We start from the raw sequence: 21,656 nt of genomic DNA, 5'->3' as shown, positions 1-21,656 counted from the left end.
CCACAATTATTGCGCCCGATTGTCATCGCTCCATATGGAAAACTGTTCCCAACTTTCTCCTCCATCTCCGTGGGAAAACTCTACGCCACTGTCTTCAACTGTTCTACAGAACAGCGGCGCTTGGCATTTTCACGCATACTTGGGGTACGTTGTATCTGTTGGGTTGCGGATGGGTGGTTGAAGTGGGCCTAGGCCGTTTCGTTCAAGATGAACGACGGCCCCCAATGTGGGAGGATGGGATTTGGAGATGCGCTTCGGGATGGAGTCTGTGTCAAATCCGAGCCGAAATGGCACCGGGTCTGGGTGCTACGGCACGAAGTCAGCTCAGTTGCGCCGCGACGCTTCGAATGTTCGTGTTTTGAGTGTTGGCGCGATCTAGCCGGAGGAAAATTCTATTTTCATCGGACGGAAAAACGTGGATGTTACGTGTGCATGGTGAATGCTATTCTGTTGCCGCTTCCGGATTTTCACATTCCGTTGTTGAGCTCATAATTTTCTGGCTGTGCTTCACAGTACCGTGAGTGGTGGTTGCACTAATTGCACTCGTACTGACCTCCTTCCTTGGGCCACAGTCAAGTTCAACTTTTTGGGGTAGGTTCGCTCCCCGACAATCTTTCGTACTATTTCCGAGCTGCCAAGAAGTTTTCCTTGGAATTTTTCATCTGTGCTCGCTGTATAGTTTATATGCATCGATTGAACTGCTTCCGATGAGTAAATAAAATTAGTGGAGGGTGCAGTGTGTCCGGGTATCACGTCCATAACCTAAACAAACAACGGCGGAGTGCGGAAGCCACACGGCTTGGGTCCGCAGTGAGTGGTGGAATTGGTTGTCCTTTAAAAGTGCGCGTTCTTCCCACCCTGCACAGCTTCTTGCCTGGTTAAATCCCTTTCTCGCCCTTGCCGGGATGCAGTGATGCAATTTTGTGTGATGTGTGAATGCTACAATTTTCGTGCTTTCCAGTGAATTTCTCAGTTGATCACAGGAAGCTGTGGTGTCTTGGATTCCGATGTGTTTTCCACTTGGAAATGACCCCGGGGAGCTGCATGGTTGAATTTTACGGGAAATATTGAGGAAATCCGAGTTTTTGATCCTTCTGCAGACTGGCATCATGAGGAACATAGCGAATATGATTGCGAATTTAGGAATATTCTTCTATTTAATAAGTGAGTATTTGGTTACGCTTAAAGCTTATTTGGTGTAATAGTGACACCAGTAATTGAAATTTAAATTTTACTCTCAACCAGGATATTAGAGAACAACAATTAGCAGTTCCCTTTGACAGTTAAATAGAGTTGGCAAATTAAAATCAATTTACGTAATGAAGCTATAGGATAATTAATAGAATTTCAATAAATAATAGGTCAACCGGTTAATTTGTTTAGAGTTCAAGTTCGATCCAACTACTCAACTAATGCGTTCGATTGCTGGCTTCAATGAAACTTTATAAACAAAACTGCATGATCTGGAAAATGAGCTATATCAAGAGATTATAGAAATGTTTCCTGAAAGCATTCACCTACGCAAGATGCAAACGTACATATTCCTTTTGAAACGTGACTTCTTCTCTATGGCCTATGGTAGCTCATACGAAACCGAACCAGAGGCAATGGCAAAGAGGACACTAAAATCAGAGGTTGAATAATCTAGAAAATCTCACCGATTTCTTTGAATATTTAAGAAATTTCGTTGGAAGTATTACTTAGATTTGTTGGATAATCTTGGATTATGGAAACGATGCCTTGGAGTAAGGACTTTACATAAAATCTGTACACAATTTCTGAGAATTTTTGCGCTTTATATGGAGACCTTGGATGGCCGTCTTGTATACATTTTACTATTTTAGGTATTTGGATCCTAGCACTGGATAAATCAAATGGAATTGTATTTATCTATTGGGAGGACAAATTGATAATATTCTGTCTAATGAAATTGAATAGAATGTTAGTCCTATAAACGGTGGCGTAACGTGTGAATCTTAAGTGATGAAACAGAGTTTTATCATTGAACAACTAAAGCCTTGCCAAATTATCTGAGTCATCAGAACTGTATAAGGAATGTAAAAGGGAACATACAATTTGCGTAGGTAGATGTTTTCTTATCAAACATTTCCTATTCACTGTGTGGAAGCTGTCACTCTAATTTGGACCAGTCCGCATTGGGAATCGGTTGGTTTTGGCCCCTGCGGTGCCTTGTTTCTCCTGCTATGGATGAATTAGTAAGACAAGTTGCACTTGTACGTATCATCATTAACTAAATTATGTACATATATAGTATAATGTATAGTAGGTAATACTGTCATCCGGTTGATTAACTCTGTAACCCTACTCCAAAATTCATAGATTCCCCTAATTGGTAAATCTCCTTCCTTAAAATTATTATAAATCATAAATCATTACAACCATAATAATCCCTTGCAAGACGGAGGACGTAGACGTAAGTTGCCAATCCCACCAAACACCCGCGTTTCCAGAAAAGTTATGAGTATTTGGGAAAAGGAAACCCTGAAATCCTGAAATCTTGGAGTACTTGTTTTACCGTGTTATCTATCGAGGTTGATTCAATGAGTTCTCACTGAGATAAGTATAGACAATGAAATTCACATTAGATTGCCATTTATTTACAGAAGGAAAAGATATTTGAAATAATTGAAACTTGTTTTTTCTCTTCGCTAGTGTTATTTATTGGGCTTGCAAATACCGATATTTCGGGAAGCATTTGTTTTCTTCATCACTGCTAACAAGATAAAGAAAGATAAAAAGATTATGAATTTCTCCAAACGTCATTATGCTTTATTCAGATTAGGAATGCGTTGACAAAATGAGCAATTACGTTGCATCTAAAGAAATATGAAAACGAGGGTCTAGGGTAGTTTGCTCTTCAATGCATGTTATTAGAAAATGTAAATTACAAATAAAGCCAGTGTTAAAGGGTTAGGTGGGTTTCAAAGGGTTAGAGCGGGTATATGTTTACGATTATTTTTATATATGCAATGAAATATTATATTCAAATAATTTGAAAATAAAATATATATGTATATGTGATAAGTACTTTCCGAAATTTAAAAAAAATTTTTTTTAAAAAATCTTGAAAATGCAACCATTAGGACCTCATCTCCTGTGGCCCTTCAGAAAAAGTCCCCTGTGTGTATTTGAGATGATAAATTCATGTGAAATTAAAAAGCCCTAAATTTTCTGGTAATAGAAGCTTAAAGCTCGTGAACCAAAAGCCGCATTTTTTAATAAAATTTACACCCTGCGTGGTCTTGAAAAATTACTTAAAATAGAGAGAAAAATCCTGCGTTTAATGGATAGAAAATATTATATAGAAGAAATGTTCAAAATTTGAAGAAGATCTGTTCATAACTTTTGAAGAAATTTAAAAAATAGAATTTCGAGAAAAAAGGGATTAAATTTTCACATTCAAATAATACCTGAAAAAAAATGTTATTTTTATCCAACGGCTGGGGAAAGAATTGAAAAGAAAAAGACTAAAGGGTTTTCTAAATGCCAAATCCAAATTTTTTATTACTGAAGAAAAATTTTGAGGACTAGAACTAATTGAGGAAGAGGACCACTGGTCCTCGAAATACCGGTATATGAGTAATAAACAATTTATATTCGGAATTTAAAAATCAATTTAGTCTTTTTCGTTTTAGTTTTCTTCTCACTAAAAGCCCTATCTTAGAATTTTAACCCGAGCTTTTGAAATTTTTGAAGAATATTCTGGACATATTGTATTATTGAATAAACAAAAAGAAAAGAAAAATAGATTTGCTGAAATTCTGAGAACTCCCAACCCCTCGAAGAAAGTGGTTAAACTTGGCCTATCCAGAAAACACCACTCGATACCAGAGATGAGCTATTATTCAAGCTCTCTCAAATACTTGGGCACACTGACCAAACATCCTGGCACCATATATACTTTATATGTAGGAACTGCCTTTGCATCGGGGTTCGACAACGAAGAATGTTGGTAGACAATCATCAAGCAAAAACAATCCTAGCACAATCCTAAGCTAATAGATCGTTCAGTTAAAATCTAGCCCTGGGAGCTCATAATAAAAAAAATGTTAGTTACTTCATTTATTCAGGGGTGAATCTCGACGGCGATGGGACCAAGCAGAAGTAATTTAAAAGCAAAACGCTTTACACAGTATTCCTTATACCTTCCCACAAATATTTTCATCGCCATTGCTATGAAAATCTATTCATTGTTTAACTTTCAATTAATTGGTCTTTCTTTTCTGGTTTTAGATTTCTAAAGACTGACTACTGAATCTTATCTCTAATATCATCGGTGAAGAGTTTGGGGCTGCGTTGCCTGTAGATTAACTTGTTGTTCGCAGCAAGCTACCCCTTTTGGAGCGAGATACAATATTAAGGGGATCATTTCATATGAAAGCTCTTTCGTTTCTTTGGGAATTTTTTGTCAAGAACACCGTCCATCGGCGGTTCGTAAATCAGGAGTTTTAAAAAATATTGAAAAGTAAATTTTTGCTGCTTTTTATACTTTTTTCTTATAAATTTTGGTGTTTCTTTTCCGCTTTTCTTATCTTATCCTAGTCTACGAACCGTAGAAATATGTTCTGAATAAGTCGTGAAAAGTTTCGCGGAAAATGTAATTAAAAATTACAATGCGATTATTAACCAATCTTAACTGACCATTAATTTGTTATACCTAGCTCATAAACCTACGGTTTCTGCTGAAAGCATGTTTAGAGGGTTGGCTTTTATCGAAGTCATTCGAATGTCGTTCGGACCGGTAAATTTGCGCTTCAATCACGATCAACACAACACCACTCTACCTAAAAAATGAAAAACAAAGACGGTTTCACGGTTTCTTATCAGGGCAGAGGCAACTCGCCAGACGCTGCCTCACCTCTGCCCTTGTAACAACGTGACCAAAGCGAGTCGCAGGTGTTAAACGCTCTATTATATAAATCGCAGAACATGACAAATTATATTGAGCGTAAATCCGTCAGTACTATCGGACCTATGCTTGGCTAGGGCTGGAATATTTTCTTTGAGGATTGGGGGATCCTAACTCCGCATCAACTTGATGTCGGGCCGGACCAAATGGGGAGTAACTTACTTCCTCTGCGGAACATTATTATTTCGGTATTTGGGTTAGCTGGTAGTAATATTTTGATTGTTTTGAGGCAAAATGATCATGATTTGGTCCTTTTCTTTCTACGATTCATGTTTGAGTATCTGAGCTTCATCATATTGTATTGAATATATCAAGAGTGACCTTTGTGAACTGTTTCGCCTAGTTTTCGCGGTATAGATGAAAGTGCTTATTTTTAACTCCTGCTATCTCTGCTGACAATTCTCGTATGGGCAATAAGATACTTTGAATTATATCGTAATTGCAAAATTTATTGCAGGCCATCCATTTAGATCGACATGTAATTTGGCTGTCGTCATGATATATTTATTGAATTGTTGGACGTCTATTCTGCGATGATTTCAGATGTTTTCCAGTAAAATATTTAATCTTTATATTAAATTAAAATTTATTTTTGTTATTTGGATAGCTAATTGGGGATTTTCGAAGAATGTTCGGACCATGGGTGCTATCAAAGTTTAAGCCATGTCGACTAACAATTCAGTTCCTCACCGAAATCTTCCTTGATATATATTTTTCTAGTCTGTCAATAGTTTATGTGACAAACCTAAGGAAACAAAGGATTTATTTCCGATCCATCGAGAAGCGACTAACCGTACTGTCTTGTAAATTTTGTACATTGCAAGTACCTGTGACCTTTATACAATCTTTGAGTGGATGAAAGGGTTTATTGGTATTTCCAATGAATTCACATTGTCGGTAAATGCTGTAAATATGCACGAGTTGCAGAGTTATTGATTTCTTGAATGCTAACCTGCATAAACGGTTAACTCATCACTAAGTAATGAACGGATTTCTTCTGCTGTTCTACTTTTGGTCCTCTCACTAGTATCTTTAAGTGATTAAAAATTCTGACCTGATCTCTTTAGTTTATTTGCTAGTAGTTCAAACGTTCCTTCTAACCAAACTGCATTGTTTTGAATAAATACAGCTTGTTTTCTATGAGCTCTGGTTGAGTTTTAAAATAGGCAAATCATTATTTCGACCTTCAATTATCTAGGGTATCACAATAACAGCACAGCTAGTCCTTTTCCAGATATTCGAATTTTTTGTCAAAATTAGGCAAGTCTTGCACCTACATTCATTCGTAAGAATATCTACGAGTTACTATTATTAAACTAGAAGAACCAAGCGTACTTAAAACAAAGAAAATGCCACTTTCTTGCTTTTGAAACAAAATTCGATTACTTTCTTCTTTTGTGCCCTTGATTACAAAAAGTCCTATAATTTTGCCATCCGCAGGCAATATTGAGGTCATCATATGTCAGCTATACAATACAATAGGAAACACTGCGCGATCGTAGAGAATAATAGAACAAAATGTTTGCTGACTATAAAAATCAAAGAATTTTTTTTAAAAAGCGGCTCATTTTTGAAGTTTTAAAAATAGTTAATTATCAAAAAAAAATTGATTCTTCTACATAAGTGTAACTTCACGTTGTTTCTAGCGATTAAATTATTTGAAATAATTAAGACTTGTTTTTTTTGTATATCACTAGCAATATTTATTACGGTGGAAATACCATACCACAAAATGTGAAGAGGACTTGTTAGCACTGATGAGGGGAATAAGTGGTTCCCGAAATATTGGTATTTGCAACCATAATAAATATCATTAGCGAATAGAAAAAACCAAGTCTTAGTTATTTCAAATACATGGATTCTTGCCAATCACTTTTAAATATCAGGTTTCAAAGTTTCACTTTGTTTTAATGTTAACACTGAGAGCCCTACTACCCCTCTACGTACATTTTAACAGATTAAGGAGTATGGATAGTGTTATATTATCACTGAGTTTGTCCTTTATTTCCGCATTCTTCATTGTATTTTTACGACCACTTTTGAAATTTGACTTTTCGCGGCTAACTCCTTCAAATCGACCTTTGTACGATACGTAGAGCCTTTCTGAAACAGTCCACTGTCTACCTATCTATTAGGCTGTGCATTTGCCTGTTTGTCTCTCTGCTTATTCGTCTGTATGCCTGTCCATCTGTCTGTCTGCCACACGATTATTCTATCGAAAATAGCCAAACTTATTGACATCAATTAGACGCATATAGTGAAAAGGACGATTTCAAAATTTAAGAGGGCGCTTGTATAGCGAAGAAGGAGTGCGAAAATGGTCTTGGGTGGGGTATCCAATGAAAGGTCGCGATTAGTACTTTACAGAACTGGTCAGATTTTACATCGGTCGCAAAATTACGAAATTAAAAAGTCCAAATTTAAGATCAGAGAGAATTTATTCTCAAAAACTCTACTGAAAAAATCTGTAAAAATCATGAAGCTGCCTCTACTAAAACCCAGGAATCAACAAATAAAGGCGCAGAATGGTCTATGTAATACAGTATTGGGCTGGACGATTTGTACAAGTAGGGGAAGCCACCGATGCCGAATTCCCAGGCGTACATCAAAGGCGAAGTCCAAGTAAAACGGCCTCGAAGAAACTATGGACAGGATGGTAGGAATAAATTGACCCATACAGATGATTGCTTTCGAGATTGTCCAATTCTACAACGTGATTTGTGGACCAAGAAGGTTGGGGGCAAATCATTCAATAAGAAGAAGGACAAAGGCTTAACCAACTTACGGATAACAGCGGAATAAATCCAATGAAGCTGCGTGACGAATAAGGAGAGGTAACCTTCAAGTAGGTTGGAAAGAACGAGATTGATGTTATAATACAAATAATTCATGGGGAAGTGACGCAATAAGAGTGGAGAGTGGCTGGCTGGCGGGGTATGTCAAGCTAGAACCATTAGGCTAGTTAATTATAGGTAAGTTGATATCAATGCAGAAAATGACGCTATCAAATGAATAAAGAGGTGGGAGGGACAGACACAGGGAAAATATACACTCTAGCCGCGTAAAATAACGCAATTTCGAGAAGACGTTAGCAAGAATAAATGGGTCCGGTACGTACCGGATGATTACTTGCAAAAAGGCAATTGTGCTAGTAGGTAAACATAATCAAACCTGAAAATTAGCCTCGATATTATAATGTATCTGTGCGTCATACGAAAACCATTTGTGAGATAACCACTTCAATGTAGGGATATTCAAAATCATTATCCCAGTTGCTTAGCTGTCACCATGTAATCAGTAAGGAATTTACATCTTGTCGCTAGCTACAAGTTGTGAGAAAACCATAATGAAGAAGAAAGCATATTATTTTTTACTCTTCTGTAGTCAAATCAAAAGTAGGATGTAAAATGTAAAATTTAAAACGTTTTCATTGCGGATCTCAGCTGTAATGGAAGTTAAACAAACGAATTTTTGTAAAATAATATTTCGGGTGGAAATTTAAGAATCCCACTTGGATGGAAGCTGATTGTCATAGTGATATGTAAATATGCGCCAGAGCTCACTCACATGGGACTGTATTTAGGTTACTTACCTACGCGGTTACAATTCGCCAATTTCTTATGCGATATAGCTGCGGATTGAATTTATTGATTTGAAGCTAATGTGGTTCTAAGCATTCTGAATAAAGTAAGCATAAACCCCTTAAATCTTTTTCGCTTAATGAGCATTTGATCGTCTGTAGAGTATATTGTACAATTCATCTGTTTCTTGTCTAGTTCTCTTTCCTTTATTATTACTGCATCTTCTATTCTGCTGTGTAGAGTGGAGCATTTTAGCGTCTCTTTGATAGCATTCTCAATCTATTTGCCACTAGTATGTTTGATTTCGACGCTTGAAAATGCGACGTTGCGATAGCTGAGGTTGTTGAGGCCTCGACCTCGGTTTCGTATTTTGGATTCGATTCCATTTTCGTTACTTCATGCCCTGAGAAACTTTCCCGTTTCAAGCTTCTTGCCTTTCCTTGCTTTTGTGCAAATGAAAATGCATTTCAAAATTCATGAGAATTTCATATTATTTCAACTCGTTTTCATATTTATCAGGAGGAACAAGCAGGTACATATATATGTGTTCAATGTTATTAAAAATATGGAGGCGTTTGGTTAATGCTTTTCCTGACCTTCTACAGCAGTTTAGCTTTATCAAATTTGAAACTTGAAATAACAGGTGAGAAAACCCGAAACTATTCCTCCATGAGTAAAATTACAAATTTAAATGCCTTCTATTTATCAAAAAGTCATTCACCCAAATAATTTTATCTGGAAAGTACTATATTAATAATAGTCAACCTCATACGTCTCATAGTTGCAGTTTAAGAGAACATTGCGTGCGCGTTTCAGCGACATCTCCAGGCTGAATCAACCATTTTCGACACAAGGTTTTTAAAAAAAGGTTTACACGAGAGCTTGAAGATAGCTTGTTTAGATTTAAGAGAAAAAATAGCCGCTAGTATAGAGGAAAGGGATAAATACTTCCAGAAGCCCCCTTTGAAAAGGCATGAAGATTTTCTGATTTGATGGCTTGAGAGGAAAGCAGTGTATTATCATTTATATGTATACATTCCCAAGCGGTTTAATATAACACTAACATCAGTGCCCTGTGAAAGACTTTTTTCAAAAGCGAGCGAGAGGAGAACGCGAATCACCCCCAAAAAATTGCTGCAATTAGTCTTCATTAGCTACACCAACTAATTTCATCCAGGAGCTTAAATAATAAACCGTTTCTAAAGGAGTTCAGACTTGTTTACTACAACTGCAGCAGCCAAAAAAATGAAGCTAATACAGTGTTCGATTTTTAAATACGCCAATCTTAAAGATATGCAATTTTAACATGTTAGATTGACAATCCGAAACTTGCCAGAGAATGAAGGCAAATCAATTACTTATTCTTTACTAGGCATCAACCACAGGTTCACGCTTAGGGATTCATACTTAATCGCCATGCTATCTACGCAATGGAGAGCACAACAATAGAAAGTGCATATTACTTTAGAGATACATAAATAATATAAGGTCTGTTTTTTTGTAAAGAAAGGTGATGTTTGTGATATTACATTGTAATATGTGATATTATATTGTAATGTCGGATGTTATATTGTAATATCAATTTTTTTAAAAGTCAGATTTTTCACCAAGGCTGAATTTGAAGAAACTCGCAACCACCCGTAACTTGTTAGGGAGAGAAATCGAAGATGCAATCATTTTGGCGATAGACGCCATTAATACGGCTACATGCAGAAACACAAAGCTTCCTAAAGCCGATGAGTTCCAGTGCAATGCTACGCCTGGAGATCAGATAGATGTGGCGCAGAAATCTCAAGCGAATGTTTCAAAAGCAAGGAAATAGAGTTAATGCCCCCGAATCGTTAATCCGGGAAATGGTGACGGATTTCCGTAACAAAGTGCTTATACGCAAACTACCAGATATCAAGACTAGACCAAATACGTTCCAAGCCGTAAATAGGCTAACCGAAAAGCACAAATTCCGCAACTTGATTCTCACTAAGAACAACGAAACTATCTGCAGTAACGCTGGAAAAGTAACAGGCCTTGCGGAATCTTTTATGCGACAAATCAATGTATCTTGTAAAGATCCAACCTTCACTGTGGCTGCTGAATCAACAGTGAAATAATTCTTTTCGAGAAATTACTACAAACTCCAGCCGTTTTTCTCCGACGAATCCGTCAACCGAACCGTCAGAGTCGCCAAACAGTCTGAGTTTACCAAAACTTATCCCGCTGGTGAAAAACCTAAATGGTAAAAATTCAGCCGGGCCCGACGAAATTCCAAACTGTGTCCTAAGAAATCACCGGGCGGTCTGAACCAAAAGATACACTGGTTCTAGATTCATCCACAAGAATGCTAGACGTCTAAAGCTCAAATTCAGGAATACCACATTGAACGGGTCAGAATCGATGAACTATTTAGGAATCTAACTCAATGAATTCCTAAAGTTCAATCCTCACCTTAAGTTTGTTATTAATAGGGAACGCGGTGTATTGAGTAGAATCGACTTTCTTTTTCGTAAGAAGGTAGGTCTAAGCACTAAAACCAAACCGACTCTATATAAATCCCTGATATGACTAACCATATATTACGGAACCTCAACGTGGATTACATGCTCATCGGAAGCCGTGGAAAAGTGTGTGGCCTTCGACTGCCAGATATTAAGACACTGCACTGGATCAAATTCAGACCACTTAGAGACTTCTTTTTCAATCTTATGTTTTTTCGAAAGAACGGGGAAACATCCAAATGCTAACATTATATAAATAAATAACCCCATTGGGTAGATTTCTTAGGCGCTCTTCCTCTTGAGACTTGAGGTTAAGTTAGATCAAGTTAGTATAAGTAGTTTGAAACCCTTCTGGCGGTTAAGATGGAAATTTCAGAGAAGTTTAGGTTGGCCAAACAAATGTAATAGCCACCACCAAGTTAACATAATTTTTTCGCTAATCATAAATTTAAGACAATTCATGTCAATTAATGAAGTCACTATAAGAAAATAAAAACCTAAAATCTAAAACATAGTCCTTCAGGTATTTTAAACTGCAACTATTTAAAACCTCATATGCTCATCCTAAGCAAACAGGCATCGTGCATTACCGCTTGCTGGACCATATCGTACATAATCGTACGCAATAGCGAATTTTGTATTTTTATAAAACATACATTAGACACTGCTCGTACAGTTCGTACTCGACTGTCTCGAGAAATAGAGAGAGGTACATCAGCTAAAAAAAGCTACAGAAGTAAAAATAAAATGTTTCCATAAGGTCTTTGTACACATATATGGGCTCTTCGTATCTCAGGCGGTTCACTTTATAGTGGCATTAATATACTCGTGCACATAGATCACTATACACATATAATATAATTAATGCATGATATCCTACGGAACAGTAAATTCATAAGAAATAGCAAATTTAGACCTATTATAACTTGGTTAGTAATATTAGGTTTTGCATCCAACTTTCCATTATTATGCCTTGTGTCCTTTATGTTCATGTCGTAGACCTAGGACGAACCTACGGGATCTTTTTGTTAAATTCCTAATACTGTACCATTATTAGCTTTATTTGAGCATGCATCAAAATGTGGTATATTTTGAAAACTAGTTTTTGGTGCATCTTTGTGATTTGTATGTGGGGAGAATAGAAATAGCGATAGAAAATATTCGAGTAAGCCAAGAGAGTATTTTCCTTATTTGAATATTTAGTTTAGATACAAATCAATGAACAATTCTGTCAATGGCTCTGTCAATAAATGAACGAAATATTATAAAATACATGCATATAATATATTAACAGCCCCGCTTGAACCGATTCACGTTTATTATTCATCTTATTATTGCTCAATATCTTTAAGTGTCATAATTCGATTAGCCTGAAAGTTGATAACGTTGTTGTTGAACACATTTTGTAATTTTGCATATGATTCCACCGTTTGGCGGAGGGAATAATGCGTAATAACTGCAAGATAAGTGGGTTTGCAATAAGTCCACTTTAAGCTGTTAATATTAGACAAACTCACGGTTTCTATCCCTTTCTATGCCTTCTTCCAGAAAATAAGTTTTTACTAGGTCTTCAAAGATTCCGGTAATTATGGTGTTCACACCAAAGATTCTTAAGAAAAAAAAAAAAAAGGTGGGATACTATATGGTTTCTAATAATGAAAGCTTGAACGCTTTTGAAAAAAATCTATATGAATCGTTTCTTATCTGTTGCACATGGCCTCTATACCTAATTAATTCGCAGAATGGCTTATCCGCCTTTAAATATGAGAGAATATAAAACATTCAATTTATTCTATTTTGACTACGATATGTATTATAAAAACTTTGCCCTGGATAGCTTTTGCGATTAGAGTTGTTAGAATGCACTGATAGAAACAAATCTATCTTATTTCAAACTTTCAGATTAACAATGTCAATAATTATATAGTGGAGACGGGGAAGAAAACCATTGCAAACTTCTGAGTTTTTTTTAAAGAATATTTTCAACAAATTCTATCCGGGAAATAAATCCCCTATAAAATCGCAAATATGGGGGTGGGGATGTTTTTGTATTAGTATAATTATTGAGAAAATTCCATAGAGTTTTCCCTTGATATATATATCGTGCGATTGGTCTCCTTTAATTGACTTTAGACTTTACTTTGACAGAGGGTACCAACCTAAAACGCATCCAGCATTAGAAGCGGCGAGCCTACATATCATCTGACTTAATATATATGTATGGAACAGTTCTCCTCTAGTAGATTTAAATATGATATCTGGGCACTGACGTGCTTTTTAAAATTATTCGGGCCAAAGCATCCTGATGCTATGCAACAAAAACCTCAAATTCTTAAGTGACATTGGCGTCACGGAAACGTATTATTAGAAGTCACAGGTATATTTAGAAAGAACATTTTTTTAGGATTTGTGTATTTCTAAATATAAAGCAGATTCATCCTCCATTTGTGGACATCAATTGGTACAGAACTCACTCAAACTTTTCGCATTAGATATATATGGCGAAGTTAATTACTTACATTATTATGTCCTGTAAAGTTTTTATTCGATTATAATCCTTAAAGCTTCAACTTAGCGAACGTAGGAGGATTTCAAACTCAAATCAACCTACTCTTTGTTTTTAAAACATTTTCGAAAATCACAGAAACCTTTGAAAATTTTGTGCGGAGGTGTATGAATTTTGTCCTCCGTATTACGGTAATTAGTAATTCAGGAATATAAATTCGAAACGGCTAAAATTTCATTCAATGTAATGTGATATAAATTGTACCAATTGCGTTTGCCAAACGAGATTGTGGAACAATTTTATATCGATCTTTTTGAGGGCGGTTGACATCTTTACAGTCGCCCCAACTTATTTGATACATTGCTTTTTAAAAAAATACTGCTGCAATAGTTCAAAAACTATTTGCAATATCAAAAAAGTTTGAACACCATTTTATAGAAGGAAGGATATTGTTTTTTTAGGAAATTTTTATTTTTCAAAACAGAACTGTGTAGCAACTAGAAAACGTGAAAACCAAAAGACTACAAAAGGTCACAGCCTATTTGATACCGCTCCAAATTATTATTAAATAAAACATATGCGTTAATAAATAATATTTAGTTTGATGTCCTTTCGCTTTAATAACAGCATGAAGCCCATTCCGCTTTTAGCTAATCAGCATTTGTGTAAAGTCATGAGTAATTTTTTGCCATTCTGCCAGCAAGCCCTTCTTGCGGTCTTTCTTATTCGAAATCCTATACTTCCTTATGTTGTTGTCTAAAATTGCCCATAAGTTCTCGATTACGTTTATATCAAGAGTCTATACCGGTGGTGACATTAGGTACGGGCAGTTCCGATCTTACACTTTTTCGGACTTTTTCTTCTGAAAACTGAAATCTTCCTTTACGCCTAGTTTTTTGACACTTTGCAGTAATTTTCTTTCAGTATATCGAAGTAATGCACTTTGTTCATTGTTCTTCTGATAAAAACCGAGCTACCAACTCAGGCTGTGGACATGCAGGCCCAATTGTTGTGAGATTCTCTTAGTCCAGCTCGGTATTTGCTATGCGCTAGACATAAGACATTCCATAGCAGCCGGCAATGTTGAACTTTGACGTCCATAAAAATGATTGTATTTTAAAAGGCAAGTCGACCTTTCAGTTACCCGGCCGTTTAAATCATGGTCTCACAGCTCACGTCGTACTGTTTCAACGCTGCATGACTTTCCCAGTTTATCATGAATCTCACCAGCCAACTTTGGAGTAGATAGCTTCAGGTTTGCTTTCATTTTTCGTATAATACAACACAGCCGGCTAGCTAAAAAAAATTATTTGGCGTTTTTTTCCTTTTATTTTCTAATCGATTTTTGTATACAAAACGCTAAATTATATGACGGACTGCAGAGGAACTTAAATTGACAATTTCAGTAATTTTGCGAATATTCTGTCCTTTTTTAAAGCGGTGAATTACCACATTGCTCCAGTGTTGAACGATGATCCATCTTAGAAAAAAACTTAACAATAGTTGCATTCAGGGTTCCAAAAGTACTCAAAAGTCAGATGTTATATAAGGCGTGTGAATTAAAAGGTACTATCAAAACAATTTCATTCAAAATATTGGCCATCGCTAGCAACGACTTTTGACCATCCTTCGGGCAGCTCGTAGATTCCTTTGCGAAAGAGCTCGTTATCTTTGGACAGAATCTATGAATCCATCCATTTTTTGACATTGTCGTGTGATGCGAAGTGCTGATCTGTCATGCCATGGCCATCGATCGGAAGAGATGGTAAACGGAAGCGATCTCAGGCGGGTCCGGTATAACTTCCTATTTGAGCGTTCCCAAGTATATTTTGACCGGGTTCGCTAGATGTGGTCGAGTATTTTCAAGTTGAGGAATAACTTTATCATGCCTCTGTTCAATTTGCGGCCGTTCTTCTTTCAATGTTTGGCTCAAGCACATCAGTTATAGTGATCGGTTTAGATCTTCCCTTCCGTTTTTAGCAGTTCATAGTAAACTTTGCGCAATTGATTCCGTCATATGCAGAACATAAGCTTGAATGCGTGAATATTCGTCCTGGAGTGGAACTCAATGGTTCGCCGGGCTTTACCCAGGACATTCTAGGCTTAGGGTTATCGTGCATGATCAATTTTTCATCGCCAGTCACAATACGATACAAGAAACCTAGTCGTTATTGCCGGGCAAGCAGCTGTTGCAAAATCATTTTTCCGCGTCTCTAGGTTTCAATTCATATTGAACCCAATGTTCCTCCTTCTGGATTATTGTTTTCTAAGTACATATAAACGCATAGAAATGGTTGCTCAATCAACTTAGTGGCTCTTAGCGTTTCCTCTAATTCGGCATCTTTAAAATTTTTTGGCTCTCCGAGGAGGTCTTTGTCACTGATGTCACTCGTGAGCTTATGTTTTCGATAGAGCGTGCTGTCCGTATGCTTTTATAAGCAATTGAAGGCTTCTTGCCGCTAAGTTCTTCAAGAAAAAGTAGTGCAAAAAAACTTCCCACAGTTGCTATTTTTTCTCAAATTTTCCATTGTTAATTTTCTTGACAAGCGTTCGTCTTATTTGGTAATTCAAACTATGTTTGAAAGCTGTCAAATACGTCACTACTTAACATGTTATACAAGTAACATAGAAGTATTAGAAAATTCCGGTTTTTAATGCACACACACAATAACACCCAAACACGACAAAAAACTGTTCGGCAAACGAAAGTTTTCTGGTCCTAAAAAGACTGAACCAAATAAGCTGTGAACTGAAATTCGGCCATCTACCTAAAACATTGATCCTGTATGCCATAAGCAGGATTTTTTGGAATGTCCTTTATTCTAAATTATTAAATATGTACCTACACATCCGCATTTAAAATTTATCGATAAATCTCCTAGTTTCGATATAACATTGATGTAATATTAAAACCAGGGACTGTATCAAATATGGCTGAACCCCTGTACGTAACTTCAAAATTATTACGGCTGAAATAATCACCGAAACCGAACCATTCGCACGTAGATATTCGCCCTACCCTTTGTCTTTATATCTCGATCGATCAAATGTCTAACGCAAAGGGTCAACGCAGTCCAGTTCCTTAGAAAAGCAGAAGCACTGAAAGCAGAAGCTCCCTCCAAGTGACTTCGAAATCAAAGCTGTCGCGCCCCAGGAGCAGAGGACTCGAAAACATTGTTGACAGACCATCCTGAGTAGATGAAGACGACCAAAAAGGGAGACCTTTCACAAAATCTAACACAAAAAAAAATACTGGAGCTCCACCAAAGTGTGCCATCGACACACCCTTGCTGCTGGCTCGGGAATGTAGGGAGGAGGGGCTCCTTTGACTACTTTGATCCATCAAAACTTCATGTATCCTTTATGGATGCGTGGGTCTGTACTGGAAGCAGAATATCAACCAAACATTGGACTTCAGGTGCATCTGTCGATAGATTTACACGCGAGCTTAAAGACGCGCGCGGAGTACTAAAACTCCACATCCGAGTGCCGCAATTGAGAGGGAAGATTCACGAGGGATCGCATCCTCAAGCGATGTGTTTCCTACCTTAGATATGCGATCAGGCGCGGCTTTTGACGTTCCCGCACTGCCTTGGCATATAATAATAATCGTTGGCGCAACAATCCATGTTGGATCAGGGCTTTAAATTGTGTTAGAGCACTTCATTCAAGACCGTAACGGTACACTAAGAGGCAATGTGGTCAGCATTGCGCTGCCTCGGCATTCTCAGCCCATTATGTTAGAGGATGCCCTTTTGATTAATGTCAGCTTTGCGGGGTTAAAGAGGAAGAGTGTAAAAGGAAGTCCTCAAATCAAAAAGATTCAACTACAGCTCATTTTAACTATTAAATAACTCAGTGAACTATAATTCAATTTTTTTCTAAGGAAAATGGAAACAAGAAAATAATAATTAAAAAAAAAATTCTAACAATGAAAGTCAGAAAGAAAGTATAAAGAACGAACATAAGAATAAATAAAGCAATAAAAATAAAAAAATAAAAAATGGTGATTCATGAGAACTTTGCTTATAAACATTGGCTGCTCACAGGAACATGTCTGGTTTGCTGATATGAGCCTCAGGCAGTACTCGATAATTCTGCTTACAGCATGTATTTAGACGGGTAAGTTCTGATTGTCGTATAGCGCACAACAAGCCTGATGTGCTGTTAGTTGACAAGATTGATCGCTCCACGTGTTTTATTCATAATTGCAAAATACCCCATACAGGTATTGTACCTAAATCTCTTACGGCTTCTCTAGATGTCTGGGACTCTCATACAGTTTAGTTCATACAATGCAGAAAAACAACATTTAAACGTGAAGTACAACATGCAAACATGCTAGATATTCGGGTCGTTTGCGACGGATTTTCTCACTAACCAGCCACCGGAGGGCCTTTATCTTTTAAGTACCTAAACTTAGTATTAGTATTATGTGAAATTCCGCATCTGCTAAGATTGTGAAAAATCCGACATAAAATGGAAGAGTAAAAAAAAATACCCAAAAATTGTTATCAATATTAATGAATCAATTAATGAATTAATGAAACCCGTTTTCCCTAACAGTTCTCAAGGTCCAAAATGAGTACAACGTAAATTCCACCGACTGTATAATTTTACTACTTTCTCAGCAAATATATGATAAAACCGATGCATCACCAATTAATAGAAATTTCCATCCATTTTTCTGAATTTCCAGTTGAGTTTCCATTCAAAAATGTCTTCGCAGCTGAACTGAATACTGAGAATTACTCATTATCCTTATCATTGAGGAGAACTAAGGACTTGGGAATGTTTTTTTCGTCCAGAGACGTTGAAGACAAAGTTGATGATGACCTACTTATAATTGTTGATGCCTTTTCTGGTGACACTTTCATTACAACACTTTGCGGCAAGGCAATCATTTTTATTGTTTGAAATTGTCTGACGTTTCATTGCCAAATGTAAAAATCGTCTTGGTTATGTCTTCTCGACTCTCACGCACAATTTCCAGTTCACGAAAGGATTAAGTTCCAAGTCAACAAAATTTTTTAATATTCTTTTCAGTTCGCAGTCAAGAGGGATAGATGCACACATAACCCGTGGAATTATCGTCTACATCTCATAATTAACTTGAAAATTAGAATTAAAGGCACTATAGGGATAAAAGCGCAGCAGGGCCTTGAAAAAAAGAAATCTATGTTCGTTACGTCTTGGATTTCACTTGTACACTTTTTCCCCCTGAATATAGTCATACGAGCTATCAAACGAATGGAGAATTCGTGTTTTTCAAAGTAGGGAGAGTGCGGGAGCTTGAAGTGACCATTTCTTTCATAGAACCATTCTCAGAAACTACCGAACCAATCTGCAATCAAATCGCGTGGCTCGTATGGTGCCTAGGCTACCAAATATTCTACATTCCTATCGACATTAGCTAAAATAAGGTTGATGATATAATATTACTATATTTTTTACAAATTAGCTGGAAACACCCTTAAGATCACCCCAGAATCATAAAATTACTATTAATAGATAGAGCAGGCTTTGAATGTGGGTATGACACCAAGGTGAATAGGCTGACATAATTAATGGGTATATATTACGAGCTACGTTGAAATGTCAACTAAACCAGGTAAGAAATACACAAAATCTTTCATAACAAAGGCGTTGTGGTTTTTCACTATCAAGTGGCACCTCATCATTCAGGACCTGAAAAGTGTTAAAGACGCATGGATTGTGGTGAAGCCATAGGACGATGAAAACATTTTAGAAGCACGACGAAGCGACAGTTGTATTATAGCAAAGCTTGGCATCGAGGTTTAGACCCAGATCTCGAAATTGTCTTGGAAACAATAGAAAGTGTCCGTCAAGAAAGTAGAGAAAGGATGTTGCAGAAGATTAAAGTGAGTATATCGGTTACCCAAAATGCGTTTCAGCTCCGCCAGGACTTCCCGCGACGCTCACACTTATTCCCTACTGTTCTGTATGAAGCGTCTTTGGGGCGATCCACTCGTTGACCATATTGGGAGGTTGGTGCTTCGGGTATATAGATTTTTGGTTCTGTGAGTACGTACGTACGTACATTTTCCTTTTCGTATATGGCTAAAAATCCGAAATATTCCTTCAAATTTTATTATTATATATTTTATTATTTTTATTAAAATCGGTTCAATGTCTGTCTGCCACACGCACTTTTCACAGAAACGGCTATACCGATTGACATGAAATTTGGTGAGACAATGGGAACTGTGAACGGCCAGACATGCAATGAGTGATATCTTTCTACGTTGAGTTTTAGGAGGGGGGGGGGACCACATACATGCAAAAGGGTGGTGTAAAATTTTTTTTCATCGAATATACTCTCTCGATTAGTACTTTTCGAAGCCGATCTTAGGTTTGAGATTTTTTAGATAAGCGGGGTATGGGAGGGGTGAAAAGTGATGATTTATTTAAGGGAGCCATTCTCAGAAACTACCCAACCGAAAATTCTGAAAATAATCATGAAGGTACTTGTATATGGTGTCCAGGCCTCAAAATACTCTCCATATCGATATCAGGCCAAAATAAGTTAATAGTAGTATATTACCATATTTTTGGGAAAATTGCGTAACTACCCGCTTAAGTTTATCCCAGAGTTATAAAAGTCGGTAGTGGTAAGGAGTATAATATGAAGCATGTTATCCCCAAATTTCATCCAAATCATACTATTACTAACAAAGTTACAGTACCTCAAAGTTGACTCTACCGTGTAAATTTACTGGAACTAAATATCAATATCACACTAAAGTGAGTAGTCGGACATGCTAAATGCATATATTATACATAACGGGCTACGTACAAATGTGCTAGTTCTGCACTCAAATATGCTCACGAACGAAGCAAACAAAACCTTTCATACCTGAAGCGCCGAGCTTCCGGTTCCCCGACTTGTTTAAAACTATGTTTAGAGGAAAGGAGACGTATTTCTACATTCGACTAGGACAAGGTTTAGAAGCCCATTGAGACAAGTCCGATATTGGTAACAAGTTTGTCAACTAGAAATTCGACCGAGGAAGGAATAAAGGAAGGAGCCGTGAACAATTGAGAGCAGCCTATGTATGCGAAGAAGAGGCGTTGAAGAGACAGAAAAAGTGAAGGGAAAAGTGGAAGAAGAGTAAGAAAAATCAGGTCACGAAATTGCTGTGAGGAGTTGATAGTAGGGCCAGCAAAATTAACGGAAGGTTACCGAAATTTCGGGTAGGGTATCAAACCAGCTGGAAATATTCCTCTTGGTGGCCTCGATACTGATCAAGTACCGCTTATGCATAATTTTATCTTTAATTTATACAGAGGAGTACAGAGCCTTGAAAATGATATGGAGAACAGAAATTTCTTTCGTAGTGCATATTTCAGACGAACATATTTCTGGATTTTTATTTGGATATTTGGTAGTGAACCACTCTATATAAGAGCGTAGAAACTTGAGTGAGGAAAGGACGTAGGTTAGAAGCATATCGGAAAAAATATTATAAAAAGTGTCGACGGCCTGTCTACACCACAAGTTCACTAATATGTGATATCAGTTATTACTGGAAAAGGTGAGTTGAGAGCGTTGAAATCAACTTTCGGCAAGTTGGACTTTCCAGGTTTGCGATTAGGATTAGAGTACGATCGATACAGCTTCGCTTCTAATTCAATGACTAAGTGGTGAGTTTCAATATTGATATACAGAGATATGTAGAGAAATAGAGAGATAAAGTCCAGACAGGTTTAAAGTGAATAGATCGGGAGTGCAGACTAAGAAGTTGTTGGTGGTGTTGTATTTCGGAAGATAACAAGCATTCATGAAAGAATAGAAGTAGATGGAAATGGAAAAGATTTGAAATCTTTGATGATTGAGTCAATTGAATATGGGCAGCCAAAATCGAAGCAGTGGAAGAAAAGATGAGAGTGGACCGTGACGATTAGGAGCTTCCATACAATTACTTGTACAAATGGGAGGAGTAGGCACAGGCGAAGTAACAATAAATGGAACAGAGTAAGGCGGGAACCACGTGCGGCAACATAACCATAAGGAGAGCCAGAGGAGATGAGAGTGGATTCAACGTCGAAAGGATGCGAAATTGTATTCAGGACCTAGTCTAAATGGTGGGATCCGATGCCTCGTCGGCTATGCTGTGTTCTACGAT

At 37.0% G+C, this 21,656-nt stretch overlaps 1 protein-coding gene across 2 annotated transcripts in view; it reads left to right on the top strand.

The window, feature by feature from the left end:
- The first annotated feature begins 209 nt into the window (after positions 1-209).
- Positions 210-21,656, top strand: part of LOC119649547 (zwei Ig domain protein zig-8-like) — a 494,474-nt gene continuing 473,027 nt past the window's right edge. The window contains exon 1 of one of the 2 annotated variants that reach the window (XM_038051739.1): positions 210-1,164. In XM_038051739.1, the coding sequence (XP_037907667.1) occupies positions 1,110-1,164 (55 nt within the window). In that variant the 5' untranslated portion in view covers positions 210-1,109. The remainder of the gene's footprint in view (positions 1,165-21,656) is intronic. The other variant, XM_038051740.1, reaches the window with a different exon arrangement.

This window comes from Hermetia illucens, chromosome 2 (genome assembly GCF_905115235.1).
Source record: "Hermetia illucens chromosome 2, iHerIll2.2.curated.20191125, whole genome shotgun sequence".
Lineage (NCBI taxonomy): Eukaryota > Metazoa > Arthropoda > Insecta > Diptera > Stratiomyidae > Hermetia > Hermetia illucens.
The sequence above is the reverse complement of the archived record's forward strand: the minus strand, read 5'-3'. Positions and strand labels throughout refer to the sequence as shown.